This window comes from Rattus rattus, chromosome 3 (assembly GCF_011064425.1).
Source record: "Rattus rattus isolate New Zealand chromosome 3, Rrattus_CSIRO_v1, whole genome shotgun sequence".
Lineage (NCBI taxonomy): Eukaryota > Metazoa > Chordata > Mammalia > Rodentia > Muridae > Rattus > Rattus rattus.
Window position 1 is genome coordinate 61,994,523 of NC_046156.1, and position 25,482 is coordinate 62,020,004.

The 25,482-nt window shown below is 50.4% G+C and overlaps 3 protein-coding genes across 4 annotated transcripts; 2 read left to right on the top strand and 1 right to left on the bottom strand.

Moving 5' to 3' along the window:
* Positions 1-2,448: 2,448 nt before the first annotated feature.
* Positions 2,449-12,344, top strand: Bnipl (BCL2 interacting protein like). Of its 2 annotated transcripts, XM_032896693.1 has the most exons (10): positions 2,449-2,557; positions 3,287-3,379; positions 3,700-3,764; positions 4,762-4,986; positions 7,474-7,656; positions 8,264-8,366; positions 8,958-9,089; positions 10,359-10,445; positions 10,619-10,717; positions 11,767-12,344. In XM_032896693.1, the coding sequence occupies exons 1-10, from the start codon at positions 2,514-2,516 to the stop codon at positions 11,801-11,803; spliced, it is 1,068 nt and encodes a 355-aa protein (XP_032752584.1). In that variant the 5' UTR covers positions 2,449-2,513; the 3' UTR covers positions 11,804-12,344. The 2 variants fall into 2 exon arrangements, with proteins under 2 accessions (XP_032752584.1, XP_032752585.1); XM_032896694.1 differs by lacking the exons at positions 3,287-3,379; positions 8,958-9,089 and having other exon boundaries at positions 2,514-2,557; positions 11,767-12,322.
* A 211-nt stretch (positions 12,345-12,555) lies between these two features.
* On the top strand, positions 12,556-16,471 carry C3H1orf56 (chromosome 3 C1orf56 homolog). The gene is made up of 2 exons (XM_032896695.1): positions 12,556-13,654; positions 16,345-16,471. The coding sequence occupies exons 1-2, from the start codon at positions 12,635-12,637 to the stop codon at positions 16,357-16,359; spliced, it is 1,035 nt and encodes a 344-aa protein (XP_032752586.1). The 5' UTR covers positions 12,556-12,634; the 3' UTR covers positions 16,360-16,471.
* Positions 16,472-17,571: 1,100 nt separating this feature from the next.
* On the bottom strand, positions 17,572-25,395 carry Cdc42se1 (CDC42 small effector 1). The gene is made up of 5 exons (XM_032897756.1): positions 25,269-25,395; positions 22,158-22,472; positions 21,543-21,653; positions 20,477-20,565; positions 17,572-19,688 (listed from the first exon to the last, which is right to left on the bottom strand). Exons 2-4 carry the CDS (start codon positions 22,209-22,211, stop codon positions 20,491-20,493), a joined length of 240 nt encoding a protein of 79 aa, XP_032753647.1. The 5' UTR covers positions 22,212-22,472; positions 25,269-25,395; the 3' UTR covers positions 17,572-19,688; positions 20,477-20,490.
* Positions 25,396-25,482: the final 87 nt, after the last annotated feature.

Sequence of the window (25,482 nt, forward strand, 5' to 3'; positions counted from 1 at the left end):
CAGACTCACCTCCCACAGACTCACCTCCCACAGACTCACCTCACAGACTCCCCTCACAGACTCACCTCCCACAGACTCACCTCCCACAGACTCACCTCCTACAGACTCTCACCTCCCACAGACTCACCTCCTACAGACTCACCTCACAGACTCACCTCCCACAGACTCACCTCCCACAGACTCACCTCCCACAGACTCACCTCCCACAGACTCACCTCACAGACTCACCTCACAGACTCACCTCACAGACTCACCTCCCACAGACTCACCTCCCACCTCCCACAGACTCACCTCCCACAGACTCACCTCACAGACTCACCTCCCACAGACTCACCTCCCACAGACTCACCTCCCACAGACTCACCTCCCACAGCCTCACCTCCCTCAGACTCTCTCCTCCCACAGACTCACCTCCCACAGACTCTCCTCCCACAGACTCACCTTCACCACAGACTCACCTCCCACAGACTCACCTCCCACAGACTCACCTCCCACAGACTCTCACCTCCCACAGACTCTCCTCCCAGACTCACCTACCACAGACTCACCTCCCAGACTCATCTCCCAGTCTGTCTCCCACAGTCTCACCTCCAGCAGGAGCCTCCCTGTACTGGAATTGCAGATGTGATATACCTGGCTTATCTCCTCTGTTTTCCTTATGCTGGAAAAGTAGGTCCATGATGGACTTAAACCAAAATAGTTTCTTAGCTCTGCCTGTGTGTGTGGTTCTGGGGATGGCACCCAGGGCCTTGCACATGCTGGTTAGGTGTTCGACCACTCAGTGTTTTTCATCTCTAGCCCATTTTTAGGCAGGGTTTTGAGACAGGGTTTCTCTGCATAGCCCTGGCTGTCCTGGGTCCACCTGCCTCTTTGCCTTCTCAGTGCTGTGGTTAAAAGCATGCACCTCCACCCTCTTAACACCCCCAGATATCTTTAACTTTCTATTTGGAGACAGGGTCTCACTAAATTGCCCAGGCTGACTTTGAACTTGCAGTCCCACCTCAGCCTGCTGAGAAGCTGAGATTACAGGCCCTCACCAGGACCTACTTTTAAAAAGTAGGTGCTAGGGCTCTGAGATGGTATGGGCAGAGGTACCCAGGGCCAAGATGACCATCTGAAATTGACTCTGATTCCTTGGACCTACATGGTAAAAGGAAAGTACCAACTCTTACAAGATGTCATACACCCACACACTCAAAAATAAAACAATTAAAAAAAAATTTAAGGGCTGAGGAGATGGCTCAGTGGTTAAGAGGACTGGCTGCTCTTCCACACGACCCAGGGTTATTTCCCATCACCCATAGGGCTCACATCTACCTGTAACTCCAGTCCCAGGAAATCTAAAACCCTCTCCTATCCCCCAAGGGCACCAGGCACATACCTGGTGTACAGACAAATATGTAGGCAATACACCTATGCACATAAAAATTTTAAAAAAAATTAAGCTCCAAGGCATAGAGGGGGCTCAGCAGTTAAAACTGTGTTCTCGGGGGTTGGGGACTTAGCTCAGTGGTAGAGCGCTTGCCTAGCAAGCGCAAGGCCCTGGGTTCGGTCCTCAGCTCCGGAAAAAAACAAACAAACAAACAAAAAACCTGTGTTCTCTTCAATCATGAAAATGAGTTCAGATTCCAGCACCCATGTAACAAGATGCAACTCTGCAGATGCCTGTGCTCCCAGCTCCATGCAGAGCAGAGACAGACCCAGGTTTAGAGAGAGACCTTATCTGAAAGAAATAGGCGAAGTGATAGGGGAGGGCACCCTCCCCCAATCTCTTTGCAGGTGCTCAGGTGCATACAGCTACTGGGACCCCCACAACAGATAATATTCGAAAGAGTAAACCTAGCTCCTGGTGCAACCTGAGGCAGACAGGTCATGTGACCACCCATCCACATCAGGCTGTTCTAAAATGTAAGACACTTAGAAAAATAAAAGGCTGGGGAGTTGGCTCGATGCGTATGGCACTCATCCAAGCAAGAGGGCCTAACTGTGGATCCAAGGGACACAAGGCTGGACAGGCGTAGCATCCACCTGAAACCCAGGCACTCTGGAAGGCTGGTCAGGGGAGCCCTAGCGGAATCAGTGAGGCCTGGGTTCAATTGAGACTGCCTCAGCAGATAGAGGAAGATATCCAGTGCCAGCTTCAGGTTTCTACAGGAATGCACACATACTGACACACGCAAAATTAGCTTTAGCACCTCCCCCACCCCTTAAAGAGCAAAACAAAGGGCTTCCAGGTTATAAAGAATCTGGAATGGAGACGGATCAGTACCCTAGAAATCTCTCTTCACCCGAAAGCCCGCCCCCACACGAGAGGCCGGGCTTTTGGGCAAACCTGCTCCTTGGGAGGGGAGGTGGCAAAACCTGTTTGAAGATGAGGTTACCTCCCTTCCACACCTCCTACCTCCTTAGAGGCGAGAGCAACAGCTGACACAGAGAAGTAAAAAGTTTGGGGGCTGGGACCACGGCCTCCTATCCTCCTCAAGTGCCCACAGAACACAGGACGACTTGTGAAGATGGGAACCAGGCAAGAAACAGGAAAAGAGACATTAGAAGAAGGGTAAGTGAGGCCTTGGCCTGACTGGAGCCAGAGAAGGCATTTCCTACCAGCCAGGCCTTCCCGGCTTCCTCAAAGAAGAGCATGAAGAAAAGGAGTTAGCAGAGAAGGGACGGGGTAGTTTGGAACAGGGAATGAATATAGCACAGAACCAATTCTACAGTTTAAAGAAAAGTTTCTGTCTTATGTGCAATAGACCTCTGTCTCTGTCTCTGTCTCTGTCTCTCTGTCTCTGTCTCTGTCTCTGCCTCTCTCTCTCTCTCTCTCTCTCTCTCTCTCTCTCTCTCTCTCTCTCTCTCTCTCTCTTTCTCTCGTCTAACTCCCATCCCCTGGTTCTGCTTCCTGTGACTCTCCATTCTCCCCCTGTCCTTCTACCTGTCCCATAGTTTCCAAGCACAGCAGAGGAAAGGCTGGGCTGATGAGACACCATTTGCTGCTGCTTCGCCCAGGGTTACCTGGCCAGGCTGTCAGGGTTCCAGCCAGTGGAGATGTGGGTGCCTTTCCTACAATGTAGATGAAGCCACTGCCATGGATTAGCTAGCGAGGCCGTCCCCTCTGCTAAGCTCAGCAGCAGATGACCTGCTCTGCAAGTGGGAAGGGAAACGCCTGTACACATGGGCATGGCCTCCGAGGCTTGTTCTTCACACCAGTGTCTGCCACCGAATGTCCGGCTGCCTTAGGATACCGTCTAGGTTGTCTCATGGTCTTTTCTTCTGGGGCATTGACTCTCAGGGCTGAGAAGGCAGGAGCCTCGGAACCAGGAGCAGCCCTGAGCCTTGGAGAGCTGGAGCTGAAGGAGGAGTGGCAAGATGAAGAGTTTCCTAGGTGAGGCTGGGAGCTGTTTGCCCTCCCTGTGGCTCTTTCACAGGTCCTGGGTTTGAGTCTCAGAAGTCACACAGTGCCTCACAAGCACCCCTTGCTCCAGTCCCAGAGGATCTGACACCTTCTTCTGGGCTCCCAGAGCACCAGGCACATGCGTGGCACACAAGTCAACATGTAGGCAAGACACACCCATAGACCTAAAACCAAACAACTTTAGGGGAAATTGGGGCAAGAAGAGAAACAAGCATGGTGGAGAGGGAAGGCTGACAAGGCACCTGGCTAGGGTTCTGTGTCTAAGCCACTTTTCAATCCCTCCCCTCTAGATTGCTTCCGGAGGAGGCTAGCCCATCTGGAGACACTGAAGACCCTCAGAGGGGCTCACAGGCAGGTAGGGAAAGGAGGTGAAAACTAGACCTGGGTTAGAGCTGACTTCTGGCACTGTTGCTAAGGCCAGGGTGTTACTGTGTTGCTTCTGTCTCTGCAGCCCAACTTCCTCCCTTTCTACTTACCCTGGGCCCTTTCTCAAAACCCACAGGTATTATCTACTTAGAATTTAATTTTAGTTACTGTTGGTGCTTGGTGGCTTTTGATCTTTTGTTCATTGATTTATTTGTTTGCTTGTTTGTTTGAAACAGTGTCTTTCTATATAGTCCTGGCTGACTTGGAACTCATTTGTAGACTAGGCTGACTTTGAACCCACAGAGATCTCCCTCCTCTGCTTCCTGGGTGCTGGGATCAAAGGTGATCGTCACTGTGCCTGTGGTATGATTGGGTTTCTTTGAGACTAACTCAACCTTCTAGCCCAGGCTGGTCTCAAACTGATGTAGGCTAAGTTGGACTCAAAATTGCACTTACCAGGAATGGAGAGATGGCTCAGCAGTGGGGAATATTGGCTATTCTTACAGTCCTTGGTTTGATTCCTAGAACCTACATGGTGTCTTTACAACCAAGCTTTAATTCCAGTCCCAGGAGATCTGACACTCCCTTCTGGGCTCTGAGAGCATCACATGTGGTACACACACAAACACACATATGAGACAAACGCATACACACAAAACCAAGAGGCCGGAACTTGCGGCTATCCTCCTGCTTCTGCCTCCCAAATGCTGTAATTGCAGATGTGAGCCACCAAGCCTGACATCGAGACTTCTGTATATAGGAGTCTCTGTGCATTTGTGGGTTTCTTTTAATACAGACTCGTGTACCCCAGGCTGCTCTACAACTCAGTCTGTAGTCAAGATGGCTTTGAACCATGATCCTCTTGTCTGTCTTTGTAGCGTTGTGATTACAGGAATCTGCCTCCATTCTACACGGGGATCTCAAATCACCAGCCATGCACACATTTTTCCGTCTGTGTATTCTCCTTCTCCTGTCTCCAATCACAGGTACCCCCAGCAGTCTGGCCCTGTGTGGTCAGCGCCCTATGCGGAAGCGTCTTTCTGCCCCAGAATTGCAGCTGAGTCTGACTGAGGGAGCAGGAGAAAATGGAGCCTCTCCCTCCTGCTCTGCATCTTCCTCTTCTGATGGCAGCTTGGACTTGGAGGTAGACGAATTGGAGACGCCTTCAGACTCTGAGCAGCTGGACAGTGGACACGAGTTTGAATGGGAAGGTGAGAGCAGAGCCAAGGGTGGGGCTGGTGCAAGGAGAAGCTAGTAGAACATGCAGCTTGAGGTGAATGGATGGGACGGGATGTGAGACTAATCAGGGAGGCAGGAGTGTTGGCTCGGTGGTTAAGAGCATGGCTGCTCTTCCAGAGGACCTGGATTTAATAACCGGCACCCACATGGCCGCGGTCGAGCTCCAGTCTCAGGGGATCTGATGCCTTCTTTTGACCTTCAGGGGCCTCAGGCATGCATGTGATGCACATACATATGTGCAAGTAAAACATTCATACAATTTCAGATAATGAATGAATCAGAAAGAAAGAAAGGAAGAAAGAAAGAAAGGAAAGAAAAGAAAAGAAAGGGGCTGGAGAGATGGCTCAGCGGTTAAGAGCACTGACTGCTCTTCCAGAGGTCCTGAGTTCAAATCCCAGCAACCACATGGTGGCTCACAACCATCTGTAATGGGATCCAAAACCTTCTTCTGGTGTCCTGGTGTGTCTGAGGACAGCTACACTGTGCTCACATACGTAAAATAAATAATCTTTAAAAAAAAAAAAAGAAAAAGAAGGAAGGAGAAAGAGAAGTTGAGGCGGTAGCTGAGAAGCCGGACAGGCAGCATAGATTTCCTCAAAAGGGAAAGGGAGCAGCTTCCAGATAGGAGGGATAGGAGACCAGCCAAGGACTAGGAGGAGAAATGTATTAAGAAAAAGATCAAAGGGCAGAAGTGGTGCTCATCAGTTAAGAGCACTAACTGCTCTTCCAGAGGACATGGCTTCCTTCCCCAGCTCCCACATAATGGCCCAGAGATCTAACACCTTCTTTTGGCCTCCACAGGTACCAGGTACACATGTGGTACTCGGCATACATTCAAGAAACGCACTCATACACATAAAATAATAATTAATAATAAAGATAAAGAAAAGATCAAAGCCCTGTGTAGTGGTTTCAAGCCTTTAATCCCAGCATCTGGGAGGCAGAGGCAAGTGGAGCTCTGTATGTGAGGCCAGCCTGGGATACATAATAAAACCTTGTCACAAAGATAAAAAAAAAAAAGCAAACAAAAGAGAAAAATGATGAGGCAAAGAGAAAGATAGACAGACAGACAGACAGACAGACAGACAGATAGATAGTAAATGCCTGTTCCATGCTGTCCTGATCTAGGACTGACTTGTTACTACTGTTGACAGACTGTCTCTTGTAACCCAGGCTGGTCTCAAACTCAAGATCCTCCTTGTCTTGGTCTCTCAAGTGCTGGGAGTACAGCCAGATGCCACCCTGACAGCCTGAGGGAATAAGGACAAGACTCTGGGTGGGGGTGGCTGCCTGCCTGTGATTCAACTCTAAGGCTTTGGCGGGAAGATTGACAGGAGTTTGAGGACAGTCTAGTCTACCAAAGGAGCTACTGTGTGAAGCCTTGTCTTGCAAAGGAACTAAACAAAGACAAATGCAAGGCGCCCTGACCTTAGGCAACAGTGTTTAGTAGAAACTAAGTATCCAGGAACAATCAGCTGAAAGTGAGGCGCTCCACGTGGATGTTAGGGATTTTGAGAAGATTCTGAGTCTAGGGCTGAATGCTAAGGGTCATGTTTATCAGGGTTAGAGTGGGGATGTTCCAGATAGCTGTAGCATTTCAGGCAACAGCCCAGAACACTGGGGAATTCAAAGCACAAAGCCTGACTATGTATGAAGGGCTGGGAGGCAGAGGAAGAATATCAAAGGATGGTGCTGGGTTAAGAGGGCAAAGTTCATATCTTGAACTCTTAGGGGCTCTTGTTGCTGTGCTGAGGGGTACAGACTTTTGTAGGCTGAACGATGAGGAGTAATACAAAGGTTTTAATCACGGGACGTCTGGTCACATTTCATGACAGGAGACTGAGAACAACTTGGGCTGATGTCTCAGTTGGCAAAGTGCTTGCCATACAGGCAGGAGGACCTGAGTTACATCCCCACAACCCATGTTTTAAAAAGGCAGCCATGTACATGGTTGCTGGCCCACATCTTTAATCCCAGCACTCACTCAGGAGGCAGACAGGCAGATCTCGGTGAGTTCCAGGCTAGCCTGGGCCTATAGACTGAGTTCCAAGATGGCCAAGGCTAAACACACACACACACACACACACACACACACACACACACACACACACACACACAGAGAGAGAGAGAGAGAGAGAGAGAGAGAGAGAGAGAGAGAGAGAGAGAATCCAGAATCCTAAGGCCACAGTCTAGCAGAAGAGGCAGAAGAAACACAGTGAGTTGAGTTAATAAAACAAACAGAGCCAGCAGAAATATTGAAACCCGAGATGTTAAAACAGTGAGCTGGCGCTCAGGAGGCCGAGGCAGAAGAGGCAGGAGTTGGAGGCTGGCCTGAGCCACACAGTGAGTGCTCTCAAAAGCCCTAACAAACAAAAAACCTGAAGGGGTAAACTCTGTCCATCCGAGAGATTACAAGAACTCTGCCTTGTTCATTCCTCCCTCCCTCCCGTGTGTTTTAGACGATTTGCCTCGCGCAGAGGGCCTGGGGGCCAGTGAGGCAGCTGAAAGGCTGGGCCGGGGCTGTGTGTGTGACGTGGCTGGAGAAGACGGCCACCGTTGGAGAGTGTTTCGAACAGGACAACGAGAGCAGCGAGTGGACATGACCATCATTGAGCCCTATAGGAAAGTCTTATCTCACGGAGGTAATGGCGAAGGCTGTGCAAAGGCCAAGGCTGTGGCACAGTTTGGCCTGGGGCTGTGAGTGAAGGCCATGGCCATGCACGAGGCCAACGTGAGTTTGATCCCAGATCCATGGAGAGGTTTGAGAAGAGAATCAGCTCCACCGAAGTTGTCCTCTGACCCCCCACGTAGACCCATCTGTGCATGTGCACAATGGTACATAAAACAACAGCTACAATGACAGTGACAGTGACAGTGACAGTGACAGTGACAGCCTTGCTGGGAGATGGCTCGGCAGGGGATAGCACTTGCTCTCACAACTGGGCTGGGTTCCCAGGATCCACATGACAACTCACAACTGTAACTCCAGTTCCAGGGGAGTCTCACAACTTCTTCTGATCCCCGCAGTGCACGTACTCACACGCAAACAAAACAGCCATACACAAGATAAAAAAAGTCCCCGAAACGCTGACGGTTCGACTGACATGACTTAGCTGGAGGTTCGGTTGTTGGGTTCTTTAACCTCCGTTCTTGGACTTCCAAAGACCCTCAGCACCCTTCACCCTAAACCCAAGTGCTGTCTATTTACAGATCCGTGACTGAGCTCATTTCCCTCATATTGGTCTTCAGGTTACCATGGCGATGGCCTCAATGCTGTCATCCTCTTTGCTTCCTGCTATCTACCCCGAAGCAGCATCCCCAACTACACCTACGTCATGGAACACCTATTCAGGTGAGGTGGAAGAAGTCTCAAAGGGCTCATGGAGGGGACTAAGTTGGGGGCGGGAGGCACCACTGCGGTAACAAATTAAGTCAAACTGAAAGTGTAAAAGCGGGCTTAATGAGAATTGATGGCTCCTGGGTGGGTTCCCAGGAGGAAGCCAGGGAAGTCGCCCACCTGGCTGGGATGGGGGCTTTTTACAGGGGAAGGGAGGGGAGGTAGTGATGTGCTGGTAAGGTATGGGTATTGCCTTATTAGGTGACTCGAGGGCCTGTAGGTCTTAGGTCACTTTGGAATCAGTAACTAGATGGTGGCTTTGTCCAGTGTTTTGTAAGGGCTAACTTCACAGGCTTTTCCAAGCGTGGACTGCAGGCTGGAAGAGAAGGGCAGGGACCTCTTGGTCTATGCCATCTTGTCCTTTGTCACAAAACCTCTAGCCAACTCAGTGGTAGAGCTTGCCTAGGAAGCGCAAGGCCCTGGGTTGGTCCCCAGCTCGAAAAAAAGAACCAAAAAAAAAAAAAAAAAAAAAAACTCTAGCCAAACAGAAAAGGCCCATGCCCAGCATATACCCAGCATATGCCTTCCCTACAATGTTGTCCCCAGGTATATGGTGGGAACTTTGGAGCTGCTGGTAGCTGAAAACTATCTGCTTGTTCACTTGAGCGGAGGCACAAGCAGGGCCCAAGTGCCCCCTCTGAGCTGGATCCGGCAGTGCTACCGTACCTTGGACAGGAGGTGAGACCCAAGGACTAGAGGGCCACAACTCTCTAGCGTCTCTTCCATTTTCTATTTTTCTCTTCTTCCAGTTGGATCCTTTGTGGGTATTTTTTTTCTTTTCTTTTCTGAGACTGCCTTGCTGTCACATATAGCCCATGTTGTCCTCAAGCCTCAGCCTGAGTACTGGGATCATTGACTTAAGTCATCATGCCCAGTGCCCCCTTTTATGTGTCCATCACATCCCTTCAAACTGTCTCCTGTTGTATCCTCTACAGTCAGGGACACCTCGCCCTTATGACTTACTAGCTACATTATGGACAGATCACAGCTTTCCTGTTTGGTTTCCTTGTGAATCGTGTGGCATCTTGCCTGGTGCATGGAACCACTTTTCCAACTCTTACCTCTTGCTTTCCGCATCTCCACTGCTCTCTCTTCCCTCATCCCTGACATAGAAGTCATTCCCTACTCTTGTGCCTTTTCCCTCCTTTGTTTTCTCACCATGTAGTCCAGGCTGGCCTTGAACTATGAGGCCAGACATAACCTTGTACTCCTCATCTTCCTGTCCCTCCCTCTCCCGAGTCGCGTGTGTCGTCACCATGCCTGGCTTGCCCCATCTCACCCTTGCTTAGTTTTCTTTGCTGATTTTATATATATATATATATAATTTTTTTTACCACTTAAGAGCATTGTTGTTTCTTGTTTGGGGGAGGGGTTTACTTTGTTTTATATAGGGGCTCATGTAGCCTAGGCTGGTTTCAGAATGGGAGTGTAGTCCCAGTCAGCCTTACACTCCTGATCTCCTTGCCTCTGCTGGCGTCACTGGCACTGTCACACCAAGCTTCCACTTGGAGTTTTATGTAGCCTGGGTTACACCTACACCATGAAGAGATGAGAAGCTTGTAAAAGGAATTTATGTGGGCTGGAGGGAAACGGGTTGCAAAGACTGAGTTACGGTTAAAGGAACACTCTCAGGGTTGGGGGATTTAGCTCAGTGGTAGAGCGCTTGCCTAGCAAGCACAAGGCCCTAGGTTGGTCCCCAGCTCTGAAAAAAAAAAAAAAAAAAAGAAAAAAAAAAAAAAAAAAAAGAGAAAAAGGAACACTCTCTAAAAGTGGGCTATAGAAGGCTGAATGAATTGGGAAGGGCTCAAGGCATGGTGATTAGGCACAGCTGCCAGGGAAATTAGGAAAAAAGAGGCACCAAGGAGCTGCAGCATGGAAGATAACCCACTTGTTCCTCCTGGACAAAGGTGGAACAGGAACTTACGATCCCATTGGACTCTTCCTCAGGCTTCGGAAAAACCTTCGAGCCCTGGTGGTTGTCCACGCTACGTGGTACGTGAAGGCCTTCCTGGCACTGGTTCGGCCCTTCATCAGGTACGAGTTCAAGGCACAAGGACACCCCTTCAACTGTTTTCAGTACTGAGGTTGTGGGCGTCTTACCCTGCTTTCGTCCTAACCTTGTCATTCTGCTTGCTCCAGTTCCCTCTGTGAGGTCCTCCAGGATCACTCTCCTAATACGAAGTGTAAATGGTTTATTCTTTCTTCAGTTCCAAGTTCACACGAAAGATCCGGTTTCTCGACAGCCTTGGGGAGCTGGCCCAGCTCATCTCGCTAGAGCAAGTGCACATACCTGAAGCTGTCAGACAGTGAGTCCTGCACTGTAGAATGCTGGTGTGGGGTGGGATGTCTAAAGCCAATCATGTTTCTTAACATCTCTGGAGAGATACAAAGAACTAAGACACACAAGCCCTGCTTTTAGTTGTGTCAGTGGGGAAACTGCACTAGAGAAGAAATGAAGGACACTGTATTATGTGCCACATGAAGGGTGCGCCCATGAGATGGGTCAGTAAAGGAATTCAGTCTCCAGAACCTCCATGGTGGAGTAAGTCCATGGATGCATGTGTGCACATTCATAAGTAAATGTAAAGAGAATTCAGACGACAGATGAAAATGTCGTGGAAGAGACACTGAGGTGGGGAGCACGGAATAACCCCAACACTGAAAGTCTGTGCTGCAGTAACCTCTCCAACCCAAATAAGAAATGCAACTCCATTAATAGGAATCCAAGCTCGCGCATAGGTTGGGCAGATCTACCACTACACATCTCTATTCCCCTGGCTATGAGATCCCTGATACCTTGTGATTTCTCCAGGCCATGTGCTTCATCTCCATCTTCCTTCCACCTCCTCTCCCGTCAACCCCCTCTCTCTCTCCACTCTTCTGCTCTACCTTCCCTTCCCCTGCCCAATCACAGGCTCTTGCCTTTATTTTACAAGTTAAAATGGGGAGAAGGTTCTGATGAAGCCACCTGAGTCCTACTAGGCAGCTGTCCTTGGGGCAGCAGAATTAGCATCAAAATACCAACAACTTGGGGGGGGTGTTGGGGATTTAGCTCAGTGGTAGAGCGCTTGCCTAGGAAGCGCAAGGCCCTGGGTTCGGTCCCCAGCTCCAAAAAAAAGAACCAAAAAAAAAACCAAAAAACAAAAAAACAAAAAACCAACAACTCCAGGCCAAACCACAAGTCTGTGTTGTACTTATGTTCGTATGTGCCTTCTGCACTAGGAAGAGGTAAGCCAGCAAGGAAGAGGTAAAATCCAATGGGGAACATGTTAGGGAGCGAAGGATGGGAAGCAATTCAAATACTCAATTTTCTAGCTCCTCCAATTCACCTTGCTTTTTCCTCCCAACTCTCTAGGTTGGACCAAGATCTTCATGGCTCCAGAGGCACCTAACACAAAACGGGGCAGAGGGCCACGGATCAGGCAAAGATCATGATTGGTCGGCATGATGGAGCAATGTATCATCTCATCCTGAATGCCACTTCCACTGGATCCTCATTTCTCAGTGTGCTACCCACTTCTAGACACTGCCTTCAAGCTGGGATTTAAGAGTGGGAACCTCATATATGGGGCGGCTTGCATTTCAGCTGTCCAAAAAGAAGGCTCTGAGTTTTAATTCTGCTTTAGCTGTAAAATGTGTGGGTCTCATTTTTCTTCTCTGTAATCAAAACTACCGGAATCCTTCCCAGTTTTGTTGTTTTAGCAGTCTTTGAGGGGAGGTGGATGGAAGGTAAAGAGGGCTTAACCAACAGCCACAGTCAGCAACAGCCTGCCGGCAGCCCAGGAGCCAGCTTGCAAAATCTTGAATAGCCAACAACCCCTTCTTAGTCATCAGCTGCCTATGATCCCGAGAATTGCTGTCAAAACCTGTGTTTTCACACTCCTTAGTAAATTCAGACCTGTGGCCTTTAATAAACTGTGATGAGAGATTTAAGTCTGTGCCTAGGAAACCAACAAGTTTTCCCCAAGCCCTTACATCACAATCCTTTTGGTTCCTGCACAGAATTCTTGCTTACCAGGGTTCCTCTGGACTTTTAGCTCAGCCCCTGGGGCTGCTGGCCCTGCGCGGTAAGAGCACTTAGGGGAGGGGCGAGCCACGTGCCTCTGAGCACCCTCCTGGTCCGTTCAAACGACCTCGAGACCTGGCGGGTTGGTGGAGAGCGGAAGGGAGGGAGAGAAGGTAGGAGCCTAGGCCTACCTCTCGACCTCAAGACTCCCAGCCCCATGGTCCCCGCCGCCTGCATGCTGCTCTGGGCCCTGCTGCTAAGTCTGGAGTCCCGGGCGGCGGGGGCCGAAGACCAAAAGACTAACCCGACCGCTACCACGGTTAGGATGCAGCGGGTCAGCTTCCACTTTGGGGGCCCAGCCCGCAGCCTCCGGAGCACAAACCCCACCGCCCGGACCAGTATATCCCGGAAGCTGAGGGTAACCCTGGAGGATGAAAATGATGCCCTGGCCACTGCTGACCGCCTGGCCGTCCCGGCAGCTGCTGAGCTCCTGTCCACCGTGACAGGCTATAGCCGGTCATCATTGTCCAACTCCGGTGACTGGGAGGAGGATGGCTCCTTGGAAGAGGGGGTGGTTGATACCAGAAAAACCACCAACAACCCTATAACTATCTTTTCGACCACCCATACTGTGGGAAGTTCCAGCACTACCGGGAGGTTTGTAGCCAATAGCCAGGAGCGAGAGATTAGGCTGACCACTGATATGCGGTCCCCCAGTTCAAAGACTACTGTGGACCTGTCTTCCGAGACCACCCTGCAACAGTGGTCGACACCTGGGTCCACCCCATCCCCGTGGCCAAAACCCTCACTCACAGCCATGCCATCGCCTGAGGATCTGCGGGTAGTACTGATGCCTTGGGGCCCATGGCACTGCCACTGTAAGTCAGGCACTATGAGTAGGAGCCGAGCTGGCAAGCTGCATGGCCTTTCTGGGCGCCTTCGAGTTGGGGCACTGAACGAACTCCGTACAGAGCACCGGCCTTGCACCTACCAGCTGTGCACTTGCAACAGGCAACTGGAGGAGTGCCCTCTGGACTCGAGTCTCTGTACTGACCATAGCTGCAGCACTCATGTTGCCAGCACAATTTCTCCGATTCCTGTTCACCTGAGACGCAGACCCATCCTCCCACCCACTAGCCCGAGCCCCAGCCCAGCTCTTGCCTTTTGGAAACGTGTCAGGATTGGCCTGGAGGATATCTGGAATAGCCTCTCTTCAGTGTTCACGGAGACGCAACCAGTAAGTTTTACCGATGAGTCAGGGCCTTTCTTGATGATCTAAAAAGTCTCGATGTCCCCAAATCCTGTTGCTAACACAGCCGGTGTTCTTGCAAGAGTGACTGACTTGCTGATCAGTTACTGGGTCTGAATTTGCACTGGTTAGTCTAGTCTTGGCCCGTTTTCTGTTTTGTTTGGTATGTATGGGGTACGTGCACATGTCACTGAAGCCTGAGCCCTTACCTCACATATGTATTACCACTGAACCGGATGGCCAGCCTACTTGCTTACCTAACCGCCCGTTTTGTTTTGTTTTAATCAGGTTTTACTATTGTCTAGGCTGGCCTATAACTCTCGGGTTGAGGGGATTCTCCCAACACCTCAACCTTCGGTACGGTGGGAGACCCAGCTGCCTACTTCTTTCATTTGGGGACTGTTTCTATGTCCTAGCTGTCCCGGAACTTAATAGGTAGACCAGGCTGGCCTTGAACTCTGATCCTCCTGCCTCTGCTGGGATTAAAGGTATGTACCACTGCCATCTGGCTTTTTTTTTCTTATGCTTTCTTTCTACATGTGTGCATGTTTGGTGTGTGTGTGTGCACCTGTGTGCATGTTTGGTGCATGTGTGTGCACCTGTGTGCATGTTTGGTGCGTGTGTGTGCACCTGTGGAGGTCACAGGGCAATTTGAGAACCGGTTCTTTCATCCCACAGTGTGGTTTCCAGAGCTCAAACTCAGGTTGTCAGGCTTGGAGTGATCTTACCAGCCTGAAAGAGTCTCAAGGATGGCCTTGAACTCACTGTGTAGCCACGCACCCCATCACTTCTATTAAGGGCCAGGATAAGAGGCATGTACCACCGTGCCTTTCAATTCTTGAACAAATGCCATGTCTTACTGGGCATCAGATTATTATTGATCAGATAATATGACTTCTTTCCTTTTTTCTCTTTTTTGAGTTTTGGTAAGTAGTCATGGCTGATCTTTATTTATATGAGTAGACCCTAGCTGTCAGACACACCAGAAGAGGGCGTCAGATCTCATTCCAGATGGTTGTGAGCCACCATGTGGTTGCTGGGAATTGAACTCAAGACCTCTGGAAGAGCAGTCAGTGCTCTTAACCGGTGAGCCATCTCTCCAGCCCATCCTGATCTTAAATGGACAATTTTCCTACCATGCTTGGCTGTAAAGACTAAATGCATGGACGGTGGACATAGAACATATTAACAAGTTAATGATCAAGAGAGTTTTTAAAAATCATGTTAGGGCTTTTTGCTTGCATGTATGTCTGTGCACCTGGTACCCATGGAAGCCAGAAAAAGGAGTTGGATCCCCTGGAACTGTTGTTATAGATGATATGAGCCGCCAGGTGGATGCTGGGAATTGAATTCAGGGCTTCTAGAAGAGCAGCCAGTGACCTTACCTGCTGAGCCATCTCTCCAGCTTGGACTAGGAAAATAACTTACACTTTGTCAGTAACATCCAATATCTGAGGTCTTAATCCAGATATGGATGGCATTTGGATCTGCCCTCACCTTATGGGGTCTTACCTGTTTACAGGTGAAGGAACAGTTTTACAAGCTAGCAGGGCTGGAGGCATGGGCTTCGCTAACACATGCACAAGGCACTAGGTTCAAACCCCATCACTGAAGGAAGAAAGCGGCGACAGGCCACACAATTGAAACCAGGTTTTGCACCAGTATCCATGTTCCCAAAAACTGTCCTTTTGGGACTCTACCCAGCCACTTAAAATTTCACAAAGAAGTCAGGTGTGGTAGTGCACACCTTTAGTCCCAGCACTTGGGAGGCAGAGACAGGTGGATAATTCATGAGTTGAAGGCCAGCCTGGTTTACATAGTAAGTTCTAGGCCATCCAGAGCTACATAATGAGACCGTTTCAAACAAACATACAAAATTACTATCGGCTCAGACTGACTCCATAAGTAGTCTCAATTGCAAGGGATGACTGGCAGGGGGGAAAGACAATAAACACAAGGCATGCTTGATGACTTAGCTGGCTTCTATTTTTATTTCCCTCCTTGTGAGTCTGATTCTACTTTTAATATAAAAATAACACACTTGGGGGCTGGAGACTTATGTAGTTATTAGGAGAGGGCTTGCCTAGCATGTATGAAGTCCTGAGTTTGAGCCACACCACAAGCTGAGCATGGAGATGTACACCTCATAGATTGGTAGGGGAAGGCAAGGGAGCAGACATGTCAGGTCAGTACACTGGGAAGATGGCTCAGTGGTTAAGAGCATTTACTCCTCTTCCGAAGGACATAAGTTAAATCTCCAGCACACCCAGCAGCCACTCACAACCACCTGTACAACTCCTGCCCAAGGGAGACCCGACACCCTGGCCTGTGGGTACCTGCACACATGCAGGTAGTGGGACACACAATTAAAAACAAGTTCCAAGTTAGGCCAGAGAGATGACTCAGCAAGGAAAGTTCTTACTGCCGTTGCCTAATGCCCGAGCACAATGAATGCCCAGAGCCCATGTGAAAATCCAGCTCTCATATGATGGGAGGCGAGACAGAACTGGCCTGAAGCTCACACACACACACACACAGACACACACACACACACACACACACACACACACACACACGGCCCAAACTAGTAGGGCTGAGAAAGTAGTTTATAGCAGGATAAAGCAAGTAAAAGAATGTAGTTATGATTATAATCTCTTCTGTTTTCTTGCCTTCCCCAGATAGAAAGAACCTAGAGGTAATGGCCACGTCACCCTCAAGAGAAGATGTCTACATTATAAACTCCCTTTTAAACCCCAGCACCCACTGCATATTTTTAATATAAAGAAAAAAAAACCCTGAAAAGTACATACTTTGGTGTCATTTTTCTTTTTGGTGGTGACTGGGTCAAACCTGGGGTCCCGCACATGATGGGGCCACAGACTCCTCCCCCTGCACATGATGGGGCCACAGACTGCTCCCCGCACTTGTCTGTTTACAAACATGCTCAGCAACCTTAGAGCCAGCAGCCTCTTCCGTGTTCCTTCACCCCTTTCTTTTAAGGTAAAATATTCACACTGCTCGTTTTCCTCATTTCCAGCACTGTTTTACAGCAAAAAAAAAAAAAAACCTGCTGGACCGCTGGAGAGATGGCTCAGTGGTTAAGAGCACTGACTGCTCTTCCAGAGGACCTGAGTTCAATTCCCAGCAACCACATGGTAGCTCACAACCATCTATAATTTAGGTTCTAGTGGTTCCTACTCCCTCACACAGACAGACACGCAGGCCAAACACCAATGCAAATAAAAATAAATTACTTAAAAAAAAACAAACAAAAAACAAGGGGTTGGGGAGTTAGCTCAGTGGTAGAGCACTTGCCTAGCAAGCGCAAGGCCCTGGGTTCGGTCCCCAGCTCCGAAAAAAAGAAGAAAAAAACAAAAACAAACAAAAAAACCCTAAAAACCAAAACACTGCTCGGCAGTAGTGGGGTGCACACTCCCAGCACTCAGGAGCAGAGGCAGAGGGATCTCCGAGTTCAAGGCCAGCTTGGTCTACAGATCGAGCTGCTGTACAGCCAGGGATACACAGAGAAACCCTGTCTCAGAAACGAAACAAAACCAAACATCAGATTGGGTTTTTAAGATGGTATCTTACTACATAGCTCTAGCCAGCCTTAACTTGCTGGGTAGAAAAGACTGGTCTCAAACGCAGAGATCCACCGGCCCCTTGAAGGCTGGGATTAAGGGTGTGTGCGAACACACCTGGTCAAAATAAGTAGTTTTCAAACACCAAATGAAAGGAAATAGCATGGTGGCTTTTCCTTACCTACCCAGTACTGTACTGTCTTCTCTTCAGGAAAGGCTATGTTGAAACAAAATTCCTTCTCTGCCACATGCCACATTGTTTTCTACATCAGCCATGCCCAACTTTTGATCTAACACACATTTGTAGTGATTCCTCTGAAACCATTTTGCTTAATTCTTTTATTGGAAAAAAATGTATCTTAAAAGTCCATCATCAACTTTTTAATATAAATTATGACTCAAACTCATTCCAATCACCTTGTTAAGTGGTGGCAGCAGACACACTAGAGAAGGTAGCTCGAGGCAGAAGAGCATCAGCAGGAAGGACTGCTCAAAAAACTAACGCACGACTGGAGCTCAGGGTCACCCACACTATGTCCAACCTTTTGCCAATGGCCTTCCTGGGAGCATGCTGCCAGGGGACACAGGTCCTCCAGCAAGTATTCACGTAGCCTCCAATTAATAAGCTCCTCTAGGGCTACGAGGTGAACTCCCTTAGGGAGGCAGGCCTGACTGAAACCGCACGGAGGCAAACTCCGAGTGGACATCCGTGACCAGTCTTAGAGCCTGAAACACCAGAGTGCAGAGCTTTGGACAAATGAAAGTCTCAGTCACTAGGCCAGGGGTAACTGGACGGAGGGAGGCAGCAGGCACAGATCAGTTTCCACAACCCTGACCCATTACCACAAAACAAGCTTCCTATTACAAAGCTAATGAGACCCCGGCCCTCTTTTCTAGAGCAGTCAGGAGCTTGTCTGTCTTGTTCTGCCTTTCTAATCAGCCTGCAAAGAAAGGGCCAGAACAAAAACACCTGAGAAAACAAAGGGCCTAAAGACTCCGCTCCTGCAGCGCCTTCCCATCTAAAGCACACTCTTTAGCCACGTCGTGACACCTGATCTTCCAAAGTCCCTGAGTCTTACGCTGGGTTCAAAGACGAGAGCAGAGAGGCGCTCAGCACGGACAGCATAGCCAGTGTCTGCAGCTTCTGATCCTCTGCTCTGATCCCAGCACGGCCCGTCCCGTCTCTGCAGAGACTTGAGCACAAGCAACACAGTTGAACTAAGGATGTGCGGGGCTCTGCTGAGCCTGCCCTCTGAGGGTGCTGGCTCACCAGGCTGCGGGTGGGAAGGCCATGTGGAAACCACTTAAGGAAAACACAGCTTGACTCTCAAAACTGTGGCTCTCAACTGTGGATGATTTTATCCCTGGGAGACATTTGGCAATTTCTCGAGATTATTTTGGTTGCCACACTGGGCTGGGGGCTGGGGGAGAGCAGAGATGCTGTGGTCGGTGCCGAACAACCCTCCATTACAGAGCATGGTGCAGCCCAAACTGTCCCAGCTCTTTTCAAGTGTTCGAGTTGAAAAGCTACGCTTCCATAATGGATCTTAGGGCCTGTGCTCCGAAGAGTGCTCTCAACCCGTTTACCTCATTACCCCCACAGCTGATCTTGCTACATCCTGGCTTTTTATCCAGAACCCTCCTCTTCCTTTCACCTGGGCCAGCAGGGCGGCTGACAGAGGGCAGGCAAGGACTCCAAGCCTTAAGTGGAATGTGGTCAAATTAAGATCCAGCCCTTAGCTCTTACTCAGTGGGACACCTAAGGTTTCTTATAGGGACAGGGAAAGGACGGGGAAGCAGGATGGGGGTAATTAAAAGAACTCAAATTCAAATTTTAATTACAAAAAATATTTCTGGGAAGCTACTAATACTACAAAAGCAAGGGATTAGAGGCCTAACTGGAGCAAGGCCCTGGTGTCAGCAGAGACACATGGCGGGGCCGTGACCTTCAGGTCTGAAATCCAGAGTGGATTGGGCAGTGGTCACCCAGCCCCATAACCTCTGCATTGCTCATTCCAGTAGGAAAGAGAGGGCAGGGAAGCAGGGAGAACTGTAGCAAAGTCGGGTTCAGCTGTGGCTCCCGCACCTGCCTGCCTCGATTAAAGAATAAAGGCAAGAAGTTGAAACAGGCGGCACCCGACCTTCATTCCAGAGCAGGGAACCCATTCCAGGTTCCCAGAGAACCCCCAGCTCAGATCAAGGGTGTGCAGGGCTTCAGCTGTGTTCCTCTGGCCCACCAGTAGTCACTTGGTCAGTCCTGCTGCCTGGACCCCCATCTCCAGGAGGGGCAGAGGCCAGAGGGAGCAGAGGGAGTCCAGCCCCCACTCCTTTTGAGGCACTTGTTAGAGAGAGGGCCCTTGGGTCGGTCACTGGTGGAAGGGATCTGGTGATGGCATTTCTTCTGGGTTGGACACAGAATAGGAACTCCAAGACTGCAAAACCTGAAGTTAAAAAATAAATTCTTCATCATCATCATCATCATCATCATCATCATCATCATCATCATCATCATCATCATCATCAAGTTTTGGTTTCACATTGTAGCCTAGGCTGCTCTCAAACACATAGCAATCCTTCTGCCTCCAAGTAATTGCTGAAGTAACTCAAATTCACTGTGTTGTCCAGGCTGACTTTAAATTCAGCAACCTCCCATCTAAACCTGCCTATCAGAAACAGTGGAAAAGAAGAAAGGGCAGTTTGCCCTCAAAGAGGCTAAAACCAAGTCAGAGGGAGAAGGCGCTGTACAATGTGCATTTCTGTGGGAGAGTACAAGGAGGAGACGCCCATTAAGTACTCCCAACCTCAAGCCTACAAAGATCCTTCTGCCTCTGCCTCCCCAGTGCTGGGTTAAAGCCATGTGTCACCATGTCACCATGCCTGGCCCATAGTTCATATTTTAAACTTTCCATAGGGTGCTCTATTCTCAAACTCATTTTGAGACGGGATCCCATGCAGCCCAGGCTGGTCCTGCATTCACTGTGTTGGTGAAGAGAAGCTGACCTTGGGCTTCCCCTCCCCCTCCCGCAGTGTGCAGAGGTTACAGGTGTGTGCTTCGGGAACCACGCTCCCCCCACCCCCACCCCCGTACACGGGTTCATTCTTCATTTTAATTCTGTCAGCCCACCAATCCACCCTCATTCCTGCCTCTAAGGATTGAGAGTCTGAGTCGGAGCATCAGGCTATGTTAACACATGCACACGACGTAACATGGGTTTCTCCGGTCACTTACCAGGCCCACGGGAGCTACAAGGCCCTAGAGTTGCTCCATGGTCTGTCCCGGTTCCCCTTGGATCTCATCTGCTCCTGAACGGCACCTGTCTGTTGAAAAGCACAGGTCACACAACCACCTAACTCTCTATGTTCCACAACAAGCAACAATTTACCCCGTACCCCTAGGAGGAACCTGAACTCCCTCTCTTCTCTGGTAATGACATCCATCTGAAGAGGTTAAATCTGCCTGCTGTCCTGTCAAGGAAGTCTCATGAAGACCAGGTAGGAATGAGTCATTTACCTATTTCTCTCTCTCTCTCTCTCTCTCTCTCTCTCTCTCTCTCTCTCTCCCTCTCTCTCTCTCTCTCACACACACACACACACACACACAAATTCTTCCATATATTTCTGTGAGTTTTGTAACTGGTATTAAAAAGTATGACGGGGAGGGGGAGGGGTTAGGGAGCCGATAGACAGGAAACCAGAAAAGGGAATAACATTTGAAATATAAATAAGAAATACCCAATTTAATAAAAATGGGGAAAAAAAAGTATGACCAAACCTACTCCCTTACTGAGAGCAGACATGCAGGAGACATTATTTAGAACAGAACCGTTCATGGCCCCTAGATTCCCAACTAATTCACTCTAACACTGATTGAACAGGTTTTTCCTTTCCTTCTTTCTGTTCTGAGATAGCGTCCCTAGGCCGGACTGGCCTCAAAGTCCCTCTGCAGCAGAGGATGACCTTGAGCCTCTGATCCCCAGTTCCTGAGTGCTGAGATTCCAGTATGAGTCACCACATCGGTATGCAGTGCTGGAGAGCAAACCTAGGGTTCCTGCGTGCTAGGTAAGCATTCTACCTCCTGGCTCTGACTAGTACTTAAGGAGACCATGGTTTTAGAAAAAGCGCTTCAATTACTACAAGATCTATACCTCTCATTCCAATGGAGAGCAACAGGTCACTGTAAAGAAGGAGGGCTAACCCTGGAGCTCAGGAATGCACCACCTTGAAGGCTCATTCCCCATTAAGTTATTCTATTGCTTCAATACACCCCAAATACACATCTCCCCCTTCCCTCGTACCATGGCAAGTCCATCTCCAGCCCCCATCTCCCCAGAGCCGATGTGAGTCAGGTGGACGAAGTTCATTGGCTCCCCAATCATGGTGCGGTCAATCCGTCTTCTCTTCTTCTTCTGTTTGGGGAAGACAGGGCGTCAGGTATGCAGCCGTCTCCTCCCGTCAGTATAGGAAGGAGAAGGAGTCTTGAGAACCCACCGAGAGCTAAGGCTGGTTTGGCAGTATAATGGGCAAACTTTAGGGTAAGAAAGACTAAGACAGAAGATCATAAACCAGAGACAATGTCACCAGAGTGGTAAGGACAGTGGCCTGCTGAGTGGCTCCCGTAACAAAGAAAGGTCAAAGCAAAGTCACCTCTGGGTGATGAGGGACTGCTGATAAGTCTTAAGTTCTACCCACGGCCCTGCCCATCTCAGAACAGGAGTGGCTGACAGCTAGGTGACTTGTCTCTTCCGTCACATAGCCTCCTTTATTGCACGTGAACACGCCTGCCTAGTCACAGCCACCCTCAAGAGGGGGATGAGGAAAGTGTGTGTCATAAGGCAGATCAGAGATGGTGTCTCCTCTCCACAGCACATGGTAACTAACTCCTGTGTCAGGATGGGGGTGGGGAGACTTACCGGCTGGGGCTTCTCCACCACGCAGCAGCCCAGTTTGTGCCAAAACTCACTCATATTCCCGGATGGTTCCAGCTTCAGGCCGCTGCCAGAGGCCCCAGGGGGCTCTTGTTTGTTGCTAACCAACCAGTCCTCACACTCAGGGGTAGCAACTCTCTGTTCACTCAACCAGATGGGCTGGGAAAAGGCGGCAATCCTAGAGGCCAGTAAGGAGTCTTCCGGTGAAAGTCAGAGTCTGACTCAGTGGGGCCACTAGGAACACCAGCAAGAGGCTTGGGAAGGCAGGCAGGAGGTCCTGTCGTCTTTGGATGCGGAATCCTGAATTTTAGCAGAAAGAAGATAAAATGTTAGTGAGGAACGACCCTCCCTTTTCCCCAGAAACCTTCTGATAGGCTCCATCTTCCGAGTCTCTCTTGGAGACTACTACTGAGCCCCTCCAAATTTAAGAGGCTCATGGTCGCTTCTCACAGAATAGTGGGAAAAGACCATGAATAAGGTGAGGACCAGGGACTTCCGGGACCAAGGAGGAAGGGGGCCCCGAAGGACTTTGGGTGAGACTGTGAGAGAAAGCCAGACAGTGACAGAAATGAACAGTTAGGGGTACGGCCAACTTCAGCTCCCTTCTCCCTTGGCTAGGGCAGTAGGGGAGGGGCGTGTAAGTGCCTCTGAAGAGGAAATAGTGGTTTTTGTTCTCACAAACAAGGCCTCCGCCCTGTCCCTCCCTTTTCTCTTACCTTGCCCCAACACCTACATTTTCGTTAAGGACCACCTAGCGGTGGGAGTGTGGACCTCAGCAAAGACCTGGAGCAGGGATTGCTTCCTCCTTGCTCCGCTGCCTTTGCTGCCCCTCACCTGCCCCACAGGAAGTCTGACGGCCCCTCCCAGGGTTCAGCTAGCGTTCGTACCTGACCTTGTTTTTCCTGGAAGCTGGGCACTGCGCACCTACCCGTGGCCCACCTACCGTATCTTGTAGGGGTAACTCGTAGAGTAGCTTTCTGCTCTGAGGAATCAGTTTCTAGCCTCCCCACCCTTTTTCACATGTCCTGTCGTGTGCAGCTTGGTGTCTCACACCCCATAAGGCTCAGACCTCCCTTCATCCTCCCCTCATGTTCTGACCTGTGTCTCCCCCTCCGCTCCCCACCACTCTGAAGCTCCACCAGCAAACCAGACACAGGAATTTTCCAGTAGCATTTGTGTCCGAGGAAGAACTTTCTCCCCTTTCACTGCTGACACGGGTTGTGGCCCAGCTGAGTTTCCTTGTGAGAACTGCACTTCCCTCTCCTGTCTACAGACCAGCTCAGGGAGGCCGGTGGAGCAGCTCATGAATATTGAGCATTAGCATGAATAAGAATGAGCTTCCCCCTAGGCTTGAGGCTGGATGCCTGGGCTCCAGTAGCCTAAACAGACCAAACCCCGAGTTCTATTTGTTTTCAGAACGATTTTCTTGGTTGTTTTCTAGCAGCCTTGAGAGATCACTCCACCAGGAGAATGCAGCTTCTAGGGTAGGAAAGAACCCAAGAGTCTGAACTCTTTCACTTCCTTTCCCACCCCTGGAAGGGAGGACTGAAGTCCAGCACACAGCTGCCCTGAGAGGGGAGGCTGGGTCAGTGGGAAAGTCGGTCACAAGGCTAGTCATGATGGTGGCAGGTGGTAAGGCTTGGGGAAATGGAGAAAACAATAAAGAATCAAAGGAAACCCCCAACACTACCAGACAGACAGTTCGTTCCGAGGCTGGGCTCTACTGGCGTTCTCCACCCTGCTCTGAGCAGTGTGGACAGGGGTGGCCAATGCTGGGAGTGGGGAGGAGGAGGGAGGGAGAGGAAAGGGGGCTGTGGAGGGAACAAGGACAGTTCTGTTTCTCTTCCAGGGACCTGACCGAGCTGGGTGGAGGGAAAGTGTGTGTGGGACTTGGCATGAAACCACCAATGATGATGAGGGGTGACCAGGAAATTCCATTCCCTTAGGACACTGGGGTCTCTGAAACTCGGAGGCCCGTGTCAGAGTGTGAAGACCAGCCAGGGTCACTGTGGTAGTGTTGGGTGGGGTGGGGTAGGGGGAGGAGGAACCAAAGCCAGAAAAGGAAGTACTAAGCATTGGCTGTCACTCCGCTTCAAAGCAGCCAACGAGTGGGCCGAGGACAAATGAGACCTCAGCTGGTGAGCTGAATCCACTGCCCACTACTTCATCCCCACCGTAAAAAGGAAGACAGAAGGGATCTGGGATTAGAGTACAGAAAGCCACATCCTGACAGAGGGGCCCCTCTCACTTCCACAAGAAACCCAGAACTTGGAATGACAATCCCTACACCACCACTATAGTTATGGTGGGCCTTACTGACTTCGGAGCTGTAGAGGGGCAAGCAGGAGAGAGGTGGGGAAGAGGAGCTGGGGAGGAAGGATGTGCATAGGTAGTTCCCCGATCCTGTGGTAGCCCCAAACCGGTTCTCCCGGTCCCGCTGCCTCCGGCCTCAAGGCCTCCAACCCGCTGTCTGACAAGCCTTCACAAGAAGCAGCTGGAGAGAAAGAGACTTGAGAATGGTGTGGGCAAACTCTGGCTATAAGCCCAGGGATGCAGCTGGTCCCTGTGTGGAGACCCTCTAAACATAGCGGGCTGCTGAGGGACTCTGAAAAGAGGAATGGGCCCCTTTGCAATCAAGTGACAGACATTTGTCCCAGGACCAACCCTGCTCTAACCCCAGGAAAGTGCTGGGGGAACTTAAATGGTAACAGAAAGAGATCCTAATTTCTTCCCCTCCCCCAATCTTTTCCATCAGACTCCAGCTTTGTCCCCCACCCACTGAGACCCAGGATGGGAACTTCGATGAATCGTTCTGGCTCTGCCACTGCTCTCCATGGCTGCCTCAATCTGGTTTAGAACTTCCGGGCCCCAGCTCCATTTCGGTTTGTCTAGCACGGTAGATCTCTCAGGTTAGAGGGCCCGCGAGAAGCCCCTGTCGCTTCGCACCTCCCACCCGGCCCCACGCTGCAATCGCCGTTTCCCTGCCTTTCCGTAGCTTTGTGCCGCCCGGGCGTGTACTGTGACCGCGACCTCCCCGCTGCCCTCCCCTCCCCTTCCCGCCGCCCGCGCGCAGCCCAGCTCGCCGGGCGCTCTCACCTGCCGCTCCCCGGCGTCCCCACTGCGGGCGGGGGCTCCGCCACTCCGGGTCCCCGGGCTTGCTGCTCCGCACGGCGGGGAGTCGAGGGCGGGCCGGCAGAGGTGGGGCCGGCCGAGGGCGGAAACGCCGGCGACGCGATTACGAAACCCAGGGGCTGAGAGCCGAGCGCAGCGCTCCGCCCAGCTTCGGGGCGCACGACGTGGCCCGCGGGAA